This window comes from Silurus aristotelis (genome assembly GCF_946808225.1).
Source record: "Silurus aristotelis genome assembly, chromosome: 14".
Taxonomy (NCBI): domain Eukaryota; kingdom Metazoa; phylum Chordata; class Actinopteri; order Siluriformes; family Siluridae; genus Silurus; species Silurus aristotelis.
This window is the reverse complement of record NC_139587.1, coordinates 16052098-16069762: the sequence shown is the minus strand read 5'-3', so window position 1 is coordinate 16069762 and position 17665 is coordinate 16052098. Positions and strand designations below refer to the sequence as shown.

The 17665-nt window shown below is 38.1% G+C and overlaps 1 protein-coding gene across 1 annotated transcript; it reads right to left on the bottom strand.

Annotated features, from left to right (window-relative positions):
- sesn4 (sestrin 4) lies at positions 1 to 16216 on the bottom strand. Its single transcript, XM_083561351.1, has 9 exons — positions 15829 to 16216; positions 7100 to 7297; positions 6616 to 6798; positions 6182 to 6391; positions 4854 to 4968; positions 4623 to 4750; positions 4128 to 4294; positions 3713 to 3857; positions 1 to 2580 (listed from the first exon to the last, which is right to left on the bottom strand). Exons 1-9 carry the CDS (start codon positions 15892 to 15894, stop codon positions 2491 to 2493), a joined length of 1302 nt encoding a protein of 433 aa, XP_083417477.1. The 5' UTR covers positions 15895 to 16216; the 3' UTR covers positions 1 to 2490.
- Positions 16217 to 17665: the final 1449 nt, after the last annotated feature.

Here is a 17665-nt window from a genome sequence, read left to right as displayed (position 1 = left end):
TGGTATATTATATCTTTATAGAAAAAATAAGTTCTTATTTCAAGAAAAGAAAATGTTTGTTTTTTTTTTGTTTGTTTTGCGTAATTTTCCTTTGTTTTGACATTTTTTGTGTTCCTTTTATTTAAACACCTCTACATTTACCTGGTAAATATTAAACAACTTGGCTAAAGCCACACTTATTTAGTCTTTTAGTCTCCATCAGACATCAGAAGAGAAGCCAAATGGGGAAAACAGTCCACTGCTGCGTTTTGATGTCGCGCAGAAGGCGGCAGTGAGGGAGAAACCAATACAGACATGCTGATGGCAGGCAAATGACGGCACATTAGCTCCATTAAAATGTGGAACCGTTTGAAAGTGCCGGGGGTTTGGCCTGTAAGTGAGAAGCAAACCACTGTCCCTGTTGTTTGACGGCTTGAGAAGGAGCAGGAAGAAGCAGCGTGAAGACAACAGCTTGGGCTGTAAATAGGCCTCCAGCGTCGTAGCAAAGCCACCAGTCCATATTTGCCTTACAGATTTAAAAGCTAAAGGCACTGCACTGTAATAAACTCCATCGCTTTACAATGTCCAGCACTTAACTGAACTTTCAGTGGAGACTCTCCACGTTACAAAGTTCTGAAATCCAAAAAAGTCGGTCTGTTATGAAATAAATCCTCTTTCCTCTTCTTTCTGATATGACTAATTATTCTCTGAAATTCCCACAGTGCTGCTTTTGATATAAAGGTGATGAGATTCAGCACTGATGTCTGCCATCTCGCCCCCCATTTTTTCTTCCAAAAAAACAAACAAACAAAAAACACAAATCAAAAAGAATAATCATCACTAGCTATGTTTAAACAGGTGCTCATGTTTGAGAAGTTCTCCTCACCACACATGCAAGGATATAATGCAGAATCCCTTCAGTTCCAATTAATATTCTTTTAGAATTTCGAGGGGGAAAAAACAAAACAATACACCAGGTCTGAACATAGCTATAAATGATGTGATAATGCATTAGGTTTAAAAAAAAAAATTATTATAATAAAATTGGTGCACATGTTTGTTTGTCACTTGTACCCTAGATGAACAACACTTCTGCACCAATTCAATACTATCATGGCTTTATCTAGCAAGTAGCGTGTGGCCTTTTCTACAACCAAAACATTTGCAGTAAGTATGGCATCAGCGTGGTACCAGTGAACAGAGGCCTCACTGGGGTCATTTGTTCCAATAACTGTTATAGCTACTCAGAGGCAATGCAGGTCACTTATGCAGTTCTGTGCAAAATAGTCCAGTGCAAGGAAACAAGTTGTGCAGGTCAGTTATAGGAAGCATAACAGCAGGCCTGCCCTTTGACTTTCTTCGTATTATATAAAGTTTCACAAGATGGCAAAGTATCACTGAAATGTTTTGCAGATAAGGTGGGGTGCGGAGAGTCCTTCATTTGGCTAGAACCAACCAACATTTAAAATCAACTTTAGCTTTTTTTTTTTTTAAATAGTGTGGTTTGGGTGGAGTGTGAGGTTACATCATAAACTAACATACAATAAAATCCCTAAAAATGCGCCAATTGGTTTGAAGGTGTGGCCGATTTTTCCCCAAATAGTGTGTGTGATCTATACCTTTTTGCACTTGTGGCATTTTAAACCGAGTCAAGTGAACCACCCCACTGTTTAAATAAAGCAGTCAGATGCTGTAGACATTTGTGCCTAAATATGTTTTATCTTATTTTAAAAGTGCCATTAAAAAAAAAAAGTTATAGCCATGTAACTTTTTTTTTCCTATATTATCTTGTTCTGAGCTTAAATTCAAATGAAAACATGTTGAGCTTCATCAACATTCATCTGTTCGTTTCAGCTTCAGTAAACACTGCCTTCGGTTTCAGGAGAGGTCGTGTCATCTTTTTTCTTATTTGCACCAAAATTCTAGAATTGAAATGGACACGTTCTCTTCTCCCTTTCCCCTGACTGTCAGTTAACAGAGGAGCAACAGGCATACAACAATACAAAGAACAGAATAAAGATAATTGCACATGAACAACCTAGAAAAAAACCAAAAAAAAGCAACAATATTCAAACTGAAAAGTAGAAAACACATACATACACAAAGTACAAAGTTGAAGCCTTAGAAAGTGATGAAAAGAACATGCAAAAAAAAAAAAAAAAAAAAAAAGTGAGACAGAGGGGGAAAAAAGATTGTTTCTGCCTTCAAGTGGCACCCTGAAGACACTTCACAGCAGTAAAGTCACACTTTAACAACCTCTGAACAACAAAAAAAGATATGAAGGAGAAGAAATATTGCTCTTCACAAGTCCTCTTTGTCTTATTATTATTATTTTTTTTTTAAACCAGCTATCGACTTTTATCATTACCCAGAATCAGGTTTTTTGTTTTTGTACCCTAAGTGACTGTGCAACTCTCTCTCTCTCTCGCTCTCTTTCTCTCTCTTTCGCTCTCTCATTCACACTCTCATTCTTTCTCTTATTCTCTGTCTCTCTCCAATCGGCTCATTGTCCTAAGCATTCATGTACTGAGTGATTGCTCTGAGAGCGTAGAGCAGTTCAGCCTGCAGCCGTGCCTCCATCACCAGCAGGTTCACATGTACCTGAGCAAAACAGTGTTATTACATTAATAAAGGGTTCTCTCTTAAAACCAAATGTATATATGACTTTTTCGTTAAACAGCGACAGTAACAGACATCTGCCTATTCAGAAAATCAGACATAAACCATAAAATATAATGAACAAACAAATGACCAACTGAATTTTTTTTTTTTTCCAATAATCAGCATCTTTAATAGGCTTTAGGTGTTATTCACCTTCTGCTAAAGATCGCAATTTTAATTGACTAATAACTGTAATAAAACGCATCGTGACTTTTACCCATTCACATTTATTGTTGTGGAACATGCGTAATTCGTTAAAGTTAACGTGACCGAACAAAAGTGCAGCATCTTATACACAGTCCTCTTGTAAATTAGCTGAGCACTACAACATGCCAATGAATATTAAGCAAAATAAAAATGTATCTGTTTATTATTAGCTTCAGATCATGTAGGCTGACCCACCACTCCATTACCTTTTAATGAAGTACAGTCGTTCCTCGAATTTAACGCGGTTCGAATCTCACGGTCCCACTTTATCGCGATTTTCAATTTGGCATATAACTATTTATTCATCATAAGAAATGAGTAGCATTACAAGAACCCGTAGGTTTCCGCTTATTTATTGGTTGTTGAATCCTCTGAAGTCAAACAAAGGGCGGAGTTGAAGACATACGTCACTAGATTTAGCCAATGAAAATAAGGAACGCAAAGACGTGCATCTTTAAATCGGCCCCTTTTTTGACCTCATGGGACACTTCAACCCATAAACAAGCAGAAAAACAGTACTCACTATAAATGTGATATTTCGAAGAATTTACACAAAATTCATCTCGCTATATTCTAAGAAATGTTTTGTGTGTGTGTTTAAAGAGTGTGGAAGGATGATTTATGGTTTAAGCAAAAAACCTTTTTGAGGTGGCGTCTGTTTTGGCACGTAACTAAACTGTACTAAAGAAATGCTTAGAACAAGTTCATTAAAATAAGCTATAATTCGAATTAACAGCCCACAACTATTTTCCAGATCTGCTGTTACAGAATATTAAAGCAACATCGAGCAGTTTGGTTTAAGAAATTTAGCAGCACTGTGGTGCAAATAATTTGAACAAATAAAATCTAATTCCATCAAACCTACCTTTTCTGACGCTTTGAGAGAAACTGAAGGAAGTGGGCACAGAAGGTTCTTAGTGGAGTCTGGATAGCAGGCCACAGCCTTAATATAAAGCTTCAGTCCACGTTCCAGCAGCTGGTTCACTTCTCCATAATCGTAATCATCATACCTGTTGAACACACACAGTCCACACTATGATTTCTGACGATGGACTGAATGATTGGCAGCCTCTATTTTCCCACCTTTTTGATTTGATTGATCCTATAGGAATCAATCAGTTTTATTAATTAACAACTCATTACAACTTGCATTTTATTTAAAAAAATTCTTCGCCCAACCTGATGAGCTGTCGCACAAGAAAATATACTACATCCCAGAAGAAAATATAACTTCTTTAAAAAAGCAACTAGAAAGGATCAACAGAAATGCGCACTCTTACCTAATTCCATAGTTGCAATGGATGTAGTTCCAGATGGCTCTCTTGAGGTCCGGATTGCGAGGGGACGGTAAGGAGGCTACGCTGCGGAACCGCTCGTCTAGCAGGTGCCCGATGTCTGAATAGAGCCGGTTTACCAAGGAAAACCCATGGTCCTCCCACGAGTATTCCTACAAACACAAACATCAATATTCACACACACACACACACACACACACACACACACACACACACACAAAAAACCTCTGACATCGGGCTGAATTCTGTGAACACCACGTGCTTCTACTGCCTCGAACTAAAACCGCACTGGAACACTCTAGTTGTAATTTGAATCAAATAATAAATCCAAAGTGACCAATAACTGAGTTGACCTTTGAGAACAGAGTACAAACTCTGTTTTTAAGCTCGAGGGAAGATGAAGAGTAGAACTGCCATCAAGAACAGTGTGTTACTGAGCAGTTGCCATGTTACAATCTAATATTTTGGCACAGCCCTCACCTGCACCCACAATACTTGGAAATGGTCTTCCTCTTGCTGAGCAAATTCCTGGTAGCCGAAATTAGGGTCCTTGACAAAGCGAGAGGGATCCGTTAAACACATCTCTTCTTCCTCCTCCTCGTCCATGTCTAGAGCAGAAGAGGGGTTGGGGACAGATACGAGTCAGAGATGGACAGGGACGACAGTGCATTCCTCTGGCACGTTTGATGTAAACAAGGGCACACAGCTTACCTATATGCAGTAGGGTGTATGACTGTAGGCCTGGATTTCCTTTTCTCTCTTTCTCCTCCTGTGACTTGCGGATTCCTTCTCGCAGGCAGGCCAGGTCACAGCTCGAGTCTAGAGACTGTACAAGAGGAAAAAATGTATTATAAAATCCATTAGACATTTTACGCATAAACAAATAAGAATTTCTTGGGAGATCCATTCAAACTTCTCCTCACTACTTCCAGTGCATGGTTTGGGTTAGAGTTCAACTCTTTTCCAAAACCTTTTAGACATCCAGAAGCAGACTATAACCACTATCAGTATTCATTATATCTAGTTAATTAGGTTATTACAGGCCATTATTATGTACAGTGCAACCTAGATATTCGCTGGGGTTACAGTATGTTCTATGACTTCTATGAGTAACAAAAAATCGCGAGGTTTTGACTTTCTCCTTCTGATGGTTTCTTTTTAACGGGAATTGTACATGAACTGTACTGTAAACTAAAAAATTGTGAATTACTTATTTACTTATTTTTATGTCATTTATTAGTACAAACTTTAAAAAAGAAATGTTACTACGAACTTTCGAGCCACTCCCAAACTATTAGATTTTTCCCCGAGTTACTCTTTAAGTCCAAATAAAAAGTCACGAACTGTTAAGGTCACGGTTTTCGAGCTTTTACTGTATTATAAAAATGGGAAATGCAAATGCTGGTGTTAGGTCTAATAATATATAATACAGGTGTCAACACTGCTAACCAAAAGAAAAAAATCCCTTCAGGCAGAAAGCAAAAACACACTTCACTACAAAACCCCCTTAGAAGCAGATGAATAAGAAATATTTTTATATACATAAGCAACAGAAAATATTTTATAGAACAAAGCTCTGTCTTTTTGCTTTTATAGGTTGACAAGACTCACAAATTTACAGGTCACCTATACAAAACCAGTGCAAAGCGAAAGTAAGTGTTATGAAAAGGAAATGCGTTTTTCACATCCTGCTTCATTTCCCCTGAGGTAAATCGACCTGCTGAATATTAATCTTTTTTTTTTTGCTTGACTGCTGCTTCATCTTAAAAAGCTTTCAATTACTGAAAGAAGAATAAAAAAAAGCTAAAAAAAAATTGATGTTGCCACATACGCTATAAAAATCCTCTAAAAATTGACTCAAATATACAAATGAACATGACTCGAACATAAAAGAAACCCTGTTATAAAAATGTTTGAAGAATCTGCTGCAGTTTCTCACAAAAAGTAACATGACGGAGCTATGCTTCACTGCCTGCGACTCGGTCCATGTTAATGACAGAAAGCTGTGTGTGGGTGAGATGAGCACTTTAAGCACTTACCCTCCTGCGAGGTGGGAAGGTGGCGTTGCCATTGGCAGCATCACAGAGGCAGTAGCCTGGGGGCGTTCCATGTGGCGCTCTCGGCCCGGGCTGTGTGTCCTGTTCTGAGCCAAACACGAAACTGCAGAGTGCATGACAGTGAGCAAGCAAAACTACGGCCTGGACCAGCTCAGCCAGAGACCAGCACTGCTCACCTGACTTCAGCAAAGCCTGCAAAGACATCACAAGTCCCAGATTAGCACAACAACAAAGGCAGATCTTTGAGGAATAGATCTTACAACAGAAATCTGTTACATAACTGATTTTTTACTGTACACCTCATTACAAATTAAACACCAACATAATACAATGATAAGCCCTCGGAAACTTTCACGCATACAATGCCCTTGTTTTATTATTAGAACACAGCTTGTGTAATTTCATCACCAGCATACCTCAATGTGAGTGCGAGCAGTAACCCAGGGCTGGTGAGCGAGCACTTTGTTTAAGTGGTCGAGTTGCTGGAGGCGAGGTGGTGCAAACTCTAGCCCGTCCAGCCACGCCTGGTCTCCACCCTCCCGTAGGAACGCAGATGAGTGCAGAGACACAAGGTAGTTGCAGTGATGCCGTGAAGCAGCCTAAAACACAAGAGAGATTTTCACTGATTGGTATTAATACGGCAAAGTGATCAAACTCAGGTTCGACTAAAACTGGCGAAAACCCGAGTCCGTTTTTTTAGTACTACTACTACTACATATTGCAAGTGGTTTTGTCTACATTTATTCTGTTTATACACCGCCTTCTCTTTTTTCAATCCTGACGTATGCATTTATTTATTTTTATTAATACCCTCTCATTACACACAGTGTACTTATGGAGTCACTTATTTCCATATTTCCTTCCTTAATTACAAACATGGACAGTCATCTAAAGGCTTACCATGATGGCTATGTAGTGGCGGTAGGGATGGGGCAAAGGGCCGTCCAAGTTAAGGATGTAGTGCTGTGTGCGCAGGAAGCTGTCTAAATACTGAGGATGGGAGGCCATTTGTTGTGATACTGTATCCAGGTGCCCCCTGCTGGCAGGAGCCTTCATGCACAGCGGTGAAGAACTGTCTTTATCAGAGCTCACCATCACCTGCGTAGCAGAGAGCACAATAAAGCACATATGATATTACCAGGGGAAAAGTTTGACACATTTATATAAGTAAATTTTTTTTATTGACTTAATCCACACGTTGTATTTTATTATACATTAAGGGGAAAAAAACTATCAGTATAAAAAGACTGCAGAGCTTTAAATATAAAACTGAAATGATTTAGGGCTACAACACTAGTATATCTAAAATGCTTGAATCAGCTGAACTCCTCAAACTCCTGAAAAAAGGGTGAAAGTAAATACCAACCCTACCAGCAGCACTCTAAATAATTCCTCAGCCAAAAAAAAAAAGAGAAAAAGAAAAAAGAGGAAAGGGGAGAAAAGAACAAAGAAGGACTCTGCAGCGCGTCCTGCAGGCATGCAAGCAGATAGAGAAAAAAATATTCCGCAGTGAGAGAGGCCTGCTAGTCTGGACTTTTTAATCCGAGACGAATGCCAGATCGTCGTCCGGCTGAAATCCCTGACAGACAGAATTTACTCGGCTAAAATCATTAGGCCTTTTTTACAGCACAGCACAGCAAAAATCAGTGTTTGACAAACATCCCTGGTGATGTGAGTGTTGGAGAGCAGTGTTTGCTTCTTGTGTTTGAGAGAAGGGATGAGACCTGGAACCTCTTTCACCCTCTTATCTGTGTATTTACGAACAAACATGAACGTGCACACGCACACAAACACTGACTAAAACACACAAACCTAATGAAAAAAGGAGTAAACAGATAATACCAAAGCCAAGGACAAGTTAAAATTAGATAAGAAAAATTTATATTAGGGAAGAAAAACAGAAATGAAGAAATTTTGACCATAGAAATTTCCCACAAAAAAATTTCGGAGACACAAAAAAAAAAAAAAACAGTTTCATCGATGAAAACCACTGCAACAGTTGTTATTCAAGTTATTATTATTGACACTTAAACGGGTCAACCTCTCTTTCCTGGTATGGGAAACAGGAGAGCAAGGCCTCCCATAGCCAAATGTCTCAGAGCCAAAAGCACAGCAGTGCTGGCAGTAGTTATTCCTTCGAGTAAACCGCTGCTCAGCAGGCCGGGCTGACAGGCAGTCATGGTGGGAAGGAGGTCAGTTACACACAGGGAGGGGGGGAGAAGCAGTACAGCTTCTGACAAAACTTACATGTACGCCATCACGTAGTTTTTTTCTTGTATGTTCTTGCAGCATGGATTATACAGAACTGAGTCATAGCTGTTGGTAGAGCCGCTTCCTAAAACACACGTTCCGGTTAAACCAAAAAGCTGATTCAACTCTTAGCGAATGCAAGTTTTTCACAAAACAACAAACTTAGTCTTCACACATGGATCTTTCATTATCAGTAATTGTTCTAATTTTTGCGGAAAAGAAAAGTCGAACTAGGCTTTTCAGAACAGGCTTTTTAGAACAACCTTCAGAACAAGCCCTGTGCTCAAGATTAAAGTACACTAACATCCATAGAACACAATACAGCCGATGCAAAATAAAGTGTGGAGTGTCTAAACTAGTGTGAATCATTTGTCTTTTACCATGTACAAGCTTAATCGGTGCTCAGCTACAGTGAATTAATCAGTCTGTTGAGCCCTATGTGTTAACTCTATGCCCTCAAGCATGGGGGCAAGCAGCAAACGACAAGGCAGACTTGCCCCGTGAAATCGAAAACACGAAACCATGATTCAAAACACACCACTGCAATTTAAACGGCAACAGTCAACCAAGCAGCACAGACCGTCTTGCAAGGCCAGCGAGGCAATTTTACAATTGCTTCAATTCTTTTATCAGTTCAACTGTTGGAGAACACAGTAAGGAAATAAGATCTCCACGATCGATCACATTATTGCTCTGGTGAGCTGCGCTAAACGGCTTAATAATAATAGCTTGGAAATTACACTAACAATTTATTACTTGCTTGGCAAGGAAGTGATTTTCAAATCGCAGCCTTGTGCGAGCAGATGAAGTCATTTAAAGGCACGATTATTACATGATTAACTATTAGCTGGTAAATAGGTGAATGCTGTGGGGTTAAATACTGTAAAGACAAAAACGGAAAGCAAGAACAATGTATGTGGAAAAGGATTTGGTTTTAAACAAGATGACCATCCTGTTTTTTTTATATAAAAATAAATGTACAATCATGCCAGTGAAATTATGGAAAATGCGATCCAAAAGCAATAACCATATTTTGGGACATGCAGAAATGTTCTGCAATGACCACTCGCTGAGGTGGGCAGGCACGGCCAAAACAAACAAACAAACAAAAAAACAACCCCTCAATCACCAGCACATTTAACCTACTGAATTCTATTTTCAAACAGCAATGCTCCATACACACATTTATATGTGCGTGTGCGCGCGCATATTATATATATATATATATATATATATATATATATATATATATATATATATATATATATATATATATATATATATATATATATATATATATATATATATATATACACATATACACACATACATATACACACACACACACAGAGATATATATAATCTGTATACACAGTTGGTTGCCTATGCAGGAATTTATAGAGGCCAGGTGTAAATCTCATTAAGCAGCACAAACTCCACTACCACTAAGCCACACCAGTATATAAACGAATGTACGGAAGGCCATGCAAGTGCAGATTTTTTTTTTTTTTTCACGCTTCATACAGTGGGGGCCGTCACAGAATCAGGCAGTTATAAATATCTGAGCGGGACAGCTGGGATAGCAGTTGGACAGATAAGAGCAAAATGGCATCCCTGCACAAGAGACAACAAGCAACAAAGCATTGGCACCCTCACACTCGCTCAGGCCTTTGCAGCAGTCCTCATCACGGCAAGGGGAGCAGGAAACAAACACTTAACTCAGCGCATGATCCAGGAACCAGGATCTCAATTCTGCATGTTTATAGTAAATCCCACCTCTGTATACCTCCCTAACTAAAATGCGTGTTAATCAACCAGTGTGGCTTAGGGTAGGTTTTTTGTGTCAACACACCAAGGTGCAGGTGTCTCGTCCATGCAAATCTGCCACACCAGATGTCTGAATGGGTCAAAGGAAAAAATGAGTCGATATTTTAAATATTTAACCAGATAATTGCTTGCCGGTTAGCTAACAGACAAACACTTGGTTGCTCAATATATCTGGCAATTTTTCTCAGAATCCGCATCGACCAATGAACAGCAACATTACTGATTAGGAAAGTATCCGTAAATTCAGAGGCTTTGTAGAAATGCGCTGGTTAATATACGCCGTGTTAACACGTCATTTTGTCAGTCATCAGTCAGTACAGCTGAATAAATGTCAGTCTAGAAAAAAAAATTATGACACGAATGAACCTTTATCCCCTGAGCCTAATTTATACTCAAATAACACGTGCAAATTTATTATCTTTTACAGCCTGTAAAAGCTCGTCATTCTGAAATGTTGCTTTCCTGAATTTCTATTTACTTGCTTTTAATAAAGGGTTTTCCAACCAAACCAACAAGGAAAGGTGTTTATTACGGTCTAATCTCACAAGCCAGGCTACAGAGACCTGCCTGTGTTCACAAAAGTGCTGGCAAACATTTGAACAAACTGTGTACAGTCATAACTGAGTACTTAAGCAAAATTCTTTAATAATCAGTAAAAAACTTATTACAACAAACTCAGTCATGTGGCATGTCAGTGTTCAGTTTGTTTTCCGGCTGGAAACTGGAGCACAGATGTGCAGAGGGACGATCAGACTGCAACCTGAAGCTTGTGGCCAGAAAAATGTGAAAAAGATCGGTGACGTGATGCGAGATTGACTTTGATAATTGCTATTTCTGATGAATCATGACTCTTTCATCAAGTCAGTCAATGTTTTTTTCTTCAAAGAAAAGTAGGTCTGCATATTAAACAGAAGAGAAACTTTTGGGTTCCAATAACACAGTTAAACAACAGTGAATCTGTTCAGCGATCAAGTCTATTAAGTTATTTAAATTCATTCCAGTTTAAAAGAACACGAGAAAATACTATTCAGAATGAACTGGTAATGTAAAACCTAAGTTCTTTGAAAGCCCACCTCAATAAAGCAGATGTGTAGGTAGGAATTATTAAATGGTGGCTGCCCCATGCACTTTTAGAGTCTTTTTGTTTAAACATTAATGTTGCTCTAATGTTTTAAGTGAAATATTTTTGTATTTCTAAATCTAAGGGGCCATTGTGTCTTCTCTTAAAATTCCTATACTGGTCAACTATCCATAATACATTTTCCTTTTTTATAGTTTCTTGTTACAGATTCAAGAAACAGCCCCAGATAAAGGCATAAATGTAATGTAAAGAAAAAAAAAAAAAAGTTTAAAAAAAGTTATGCTCGTGAAAGCTCTGTGTGTATAAAAGAAAGAGAATCTGATATCTCTGAAGTTTGTGTAACAATCGGCAAAAATCCTAAAGCCAAACAGCGAATTAGAATGAAAATTATTTCAACAAGCAGCGTCATGATTTATCACTATTGCACAACTACTGAAAAACATCTGATGCAAACACTTGCAAGTGTGAAATTCTCGGCACGTATGCGTCAAACATAAATGAGTACCCATGTATCGAATCTCGTAACATAATCCATGCCACTTAATAATAAGCACAGGGGAAGAAAAAAGCTCCACATTTGAAATTAAACCATATGCCAGCCCCAAGTGTAAATAGATTGCTATTAAGTGATTGGCTGAAAACTAGTAACTGGGCGAGCCATTAAAGGGGCTTTGAGATCCGAAAATCAGAATCCCCTCATAGCTCAAATGCTTCTCTCTTGGGGACTCTCCATAGAAAACTTTCCTAGTAAATGGCTCTCTGATCACAAGCCTTAATAGTAAAGCTCACAGATCCACAGAACTATAGTAAACGCATTACAGTAAATACTATGGATCCAGAGCGACTTGTAAATACTTATTACTAATGTACTAATCCAATGGGCCAAGATTTTACAATGCGTGTTAACTCTGAATACTTCACACACAATAAATAATCTTGGTCATTACTCCATGATACATACAGCTTATTTGTTTAATGAAATTCAACTGCTTTGACCTTTATTGTAAGTGCTTGTTGTATGGATTAGATGTCCATAATGTAGGCTTTACCTGCCCTAAGACCTCAGTACTGACCTAAATCCCAAAGGAGCATTACTTATCATCAAGTTCTTTTAAATATCACCCATATTTTTATTATTTAGCATTTCAAACTTGGCTGTTGGTTTTGATTTGGTGTCTAAAATAAATCACCAAAGTCATTACTAAAATGACAGAAATCTGCCCTTGGAAATTACAGTGAAGTAAGCAAAAAAAAAGTAAGAAAAGTAAGAAAAAAAGCATGATACCCAATTATTCTACAGGACACAATAAAAATCCATTTGTTTACAAACCGGATACGGTACCTGGGTTTATTACTGAAGGACCCTTTATCAGTACGAGAAAAAAAAAAAAAAAAAAACATTGATACAGATAATGATTTGAGAGGAAGTAAAGTCCCAGGGATTGAGCTAATGTGTGCATGACTGCTTGATAATGTGAATTAATCATTACTAATTTACACCTGCCTAAACAGAACAAACAGATAAACACATAATTGGTAAAAGAATGTTATAAACATCTAAGTTTAGTGTCAAATGTGGCCTTTTGGTCTCAAAAAGTGACCCCGTCTGGTCATCTCGAACATGCGCAGACATGCCCTTAATGACACTCAACATGAAACAGGAAGCCAGTCATACATCCTCTTGGCAAGTCCCTTTGAAGTTCAGCCGAAGGTAAAAGTGAAGTTGGTATTTTCGGATTTGCATTAAGAGTACCCAGAATTCACCTAATACCACACTTTCCCCCCTCAAATATCTCACTTCCATTAAATATCAATGATTATAACTTGGGTTCGTTTCCATAACACAGGACTTGGCCTACTTGCATAGACAAACAAAGACTGCCTCAACTTGTACTGCTGGTATCAGAGTCTGTTTACATCTGAATTATCATGGACTAACCAAACAGTGGGAAGATTTGAATAGCTTTAAATGTGTCCGATTTGAATGGTACCTTGCCATGAGTGAGGGAAAAATACCCAGTGGAAGAAAACAAGACCCTAAAAGTGTTCATGTGAGAGCAAAGATTTACTTACTGTGTAAATGCGAAGGATAAAATTATGCTTATCAGAAAAGGGGCAAAAGAGATTTAAAAAAAAAAAAAAAAAAAAAAAAAAAAAAAAAAAAGTAATAAATTATGAATACTGCAGAGAGGTCTAAAATTAAAGCGCTCTTAAAAGTTTTGAAAATGAGGTTATTGAACAAAAGAGGGGAGCAGAGACAAATAAAACAAAGACAATCTTTAAAAACTCCCACCCAAACCATCTAAACAAGGTAGTGAATGTGTAGGATTCCAGCGTCAGGACAAAATAAGAGCCGGGTGAGATTCAATATGCCTTCTCAGAACGCGAGGAGCGGTCCGTCCTCGTCGTGCACAAGTGTCCCTGGTGCTGTTACAAAAACAAAAATCCTTCTTGCTACAGTGGAAATACTCTTAGTATTGGCAACCTGAAGCCAGGGAGGGGAACAAAACAACCAGCTGCAATGTTCTGGGGGTTAAATGAAACCCAAGACAGCAACACACACACAGAAAAAATGGTTGGGATACTTTCACCATAGACACACTTAGACGCATAAAACAGTCAAAACCTAATGTAAACTACAACATGACACAGCAGCTTAACAAAAAGTAACATCAAGATTAATACCCTAATAAATGAGTGATTTGGCGATTTATTTTTAATACAGTATGAAAGAGTACATCATTAATAAATATTTTCTAAATCATGGCGTCCTACTGCACTCTAGCAATTGCACGAAAAAATCAAATACACCGACCAGCACCCAGGATTTGAAATACATGTTAAGACTTCCGAGAAGAAAACATTTTCAAAGGCACAAGTGCCTGCCATCTATATGTTTATCTCCTGTAGCGTTTATGCTGCAACAGAATATATGCAAAGGTTTACACAGCCTTACACATAATTGAAAACAATTATGACCTTGTCTTTTATAATGATGCAATTTAAAGCTGTTCAGCATGCCGAGTTTTAATGTCACTCTCGTTGTTAAGATTTATTGCAAGAATGATGAATTGCAGGTGTGTGTCTAAGGTGCATTATACCTGACAAACCTTGTAAACAGGTCATGGAAAGGAAAATTACTGATGATAGCTGAAAAAAGGGCCAGTGCACCCATTGTTCCTCAACAACACAGAAGCGGTTTTCTCAACGCGGCGCCCTCTACAGGCTAGAGACGGAACAGCAGACAGCAGAGGAGAAAAACAACTTTGATTGGCAGTGCATCAGCATCACAGCACACAAATGCTAACAAAAAAGGGCCGCACAACACACACCGTAATGAAGCTGATCAAACAAAAACAGCTCACAGAACTGTTACAGCAACATCTCATCAGGATTTTTTTTTCTTAATTTTTGTGCCTGGGTTTGGTGCTTGTATTTTTCCAGCTCTATCTGAATTGATCAGGACAGCTTCGAGAGGGGAAAAAAGGCCAACAATGTCCATTCAAACTACAGGAATGACATTTTCCCATCTCTTCACACCAGTGTCTTCACGTAGAGATCATCACATTTCTACATTTCTCTCTCACATCTTAAGTGCATGAAAAATCGGAGCTTTGATTTTTCATTGGGTTTTTTTCCGATGCATAAATGTCTTTATTGTACAGCTGTCAAAATGCAGCGAAAAATATACAAATAATAAGGGTCAGTTCTCATTCTCTGTGTTGCGCATGCAGGAAAAAAAATGTAGGTATAAATCATGAAAAGTGTGCAGAGTCCTTTCAGTGCACCACAATGAACAAAAAGATTAGCCATCTTTCCTGCTGCCTATAGAGCAGCCAAGTCCAGCAATGAATCTAGTGCTCATATTCAGCTAGACACTTCTCATAGCCATCTCAATAAAAAAGAAAAGCATAAATAAGAATATTATTAATAACAATGCAATGTTAGTTCTTTTGTAAATAAAGCGATCTGCAAGTTTGACTTACTTAGCTAACGTTTGCTAACTTGAACCCAAACGCCCCCCTCAAGTATCCGTGCTAAAGGGAAGTTTCAGGCTTAACTACGAGCTAACTTAGCTCCTCTCAGCTAGCTAACAATAGCCAGACAAACCAAAATCCCTCGAATTTGTCATGCAATTGTAGATTTTTTTCCAAGCTAACAAACAAAAAAAACCCTCAGCATATTAAAAGAGTGGAGAAGAACCCGTGAGAGTTATTATGGGGATCAATGGACATTCACGCACTGTGAGCTGACGGGATCTAGAAAAGTAGCTAAGAGTGAACACATCAGGCGGAGGCACATTTAGTTATTACCGATAAAAAAAATGAATGAATTTAGCGATGAAATTATAACCTTAACTTTCAAACTGACGCGCAAAGACATCTTTGGTTTAGTGTGCTGCAGATCAGGGAGAGAAGGAAAAAACTCCAATAGCTATAAAATGGTTGAATGTCCACAGTAAGAATCTTACCTGACTCCGGACACGCTGGCACTGAGTTCTAATGCGATACTCCATTTTTTGCGCACAGATGATCATTTTCCTCGGTGTAAGTGCATGAATACGGATCCTCCGTCTTTACTGGGCTTCAACCAACAACTCGCGAACAAAAGCCGAGCTGCTGTAAAATGTAGTTACAAGTCCGGACATCAGCCGCAGTGTTACTGGGTGAAACACATAGACTGACACAGGCTGGGAAACATAGACCAATCAGAGCACAGGAGAGGCGGGCTCAATGCGGAGGCGTGTCATAGGCAAACGTCCAATCAGCGGCCGCATGTACCCTTTTGGGTTACAGCTGTAGGACATCGGAGCCAATCACGTGGGGGGAAAGTATCTGCTTGGCAAATAACAACTGCCTCTGATGAAGCGAAAATACACGAAATTGGACCAAATTCCACAATGTGTAAAAAAAAGGGTGTTTGAAGACATGTTTTCGAGACGAGTTATATATCTATCTCTGTAACAGGAAAACACCATCGACTCTACAAACAATACGAGCTTCAAAACAAATATTTAACATTTTTTTCCCTCAGACTGAAACTACACAATCATGAGCAAGTGGCAATTTTTTCAGTGTAGGTTATTATTTGTCTCTGACATAAGACAGTGTATATCTTATCAGACTGTGGGAGTGTGTGTAAGAGTGTGTGTGTGGGCATGTTTTTCTATCTTGGTAGACACCAAATAGCTGATATATTTATCTTGATTAAAAAGATCTATAAGATTGCCTTTTGATTACAGTAGTTAGTAGTTAGTTTGGTTTGAATGTGGAGGCATAGCAAGAATAGGCTCTGTTTGGTCTGTGCAGTGTTCCCATGTTTTTAATATACCTTTGATGGTTTCGAATAAAAGATTTATATGTCCGGAACCAACAGCCTTAATAAAAAACAAGTAAACAAGCATTTCAGGTTTATTGATAGTAGAGCACCATACATCTGTTTAGTCAGGAGCTGCTTGTTAGCAGAGGCAATTACTACAACTAATAAGGAAAGTGGATTTTTGAGTGAATCCGCTGTAATGTACAGTAAACCACAAATTAAACATACAAGTACATTTTAAATATAATTTCTGCTTGACATTTTCTATTGTTGTTGGTGATATCCAAAGTGTTTGAACACATTTGAGTGCTGACTGCATTCCTGCAAAAGTCCTCCAAAGTCTGATTTCCCTTTCATGTATATTTAATGAGGTTCTAGAGTATACACATGATTCATATTTACATAACATTTTGATTGCTACTGTTGTAACATGCAATGTTAGGAATAGCCCACAATGTTGCATGTATACATGTGCACTGAAGTCTGAGAGTCTGCACAGGAGCACAAATAATTATAATTTATCACATTCTAATCATCACCAACATTAACATTATTTTCACTGTTATATTGAACAATTTGTTGTAGACATATTTAATCATTTAAGTTTAAAGTCTGTGGTTTGTAAGACAAACATTTGTTTGTGTTTAAAGTACAGAGGACAAAGCTACTAAGATATGCCACACATATTACACATTTACACCTACTGCCTAACATGCTGTTTTTGTAAGTGCTAAATAATTAGACAAGTAAAAAATCATCTTAAGATGCTTTGACTCAAGCAAAGTACTGGGCACAGAAAGGACACTATCCAAATAATCACTCATTAGTTTTTGACATTTTCATTTTTCACATTATCAGGTTATACATACTTTTATCCACACATCAGAGAATAAAAAAGCCCTGTAGCCGATTACAACACTTATAAATAGCTTTAGTTTGACAAATATTTCTTTTTTTCAATGTTTATCCTACCACCATTTAGGGCCTCT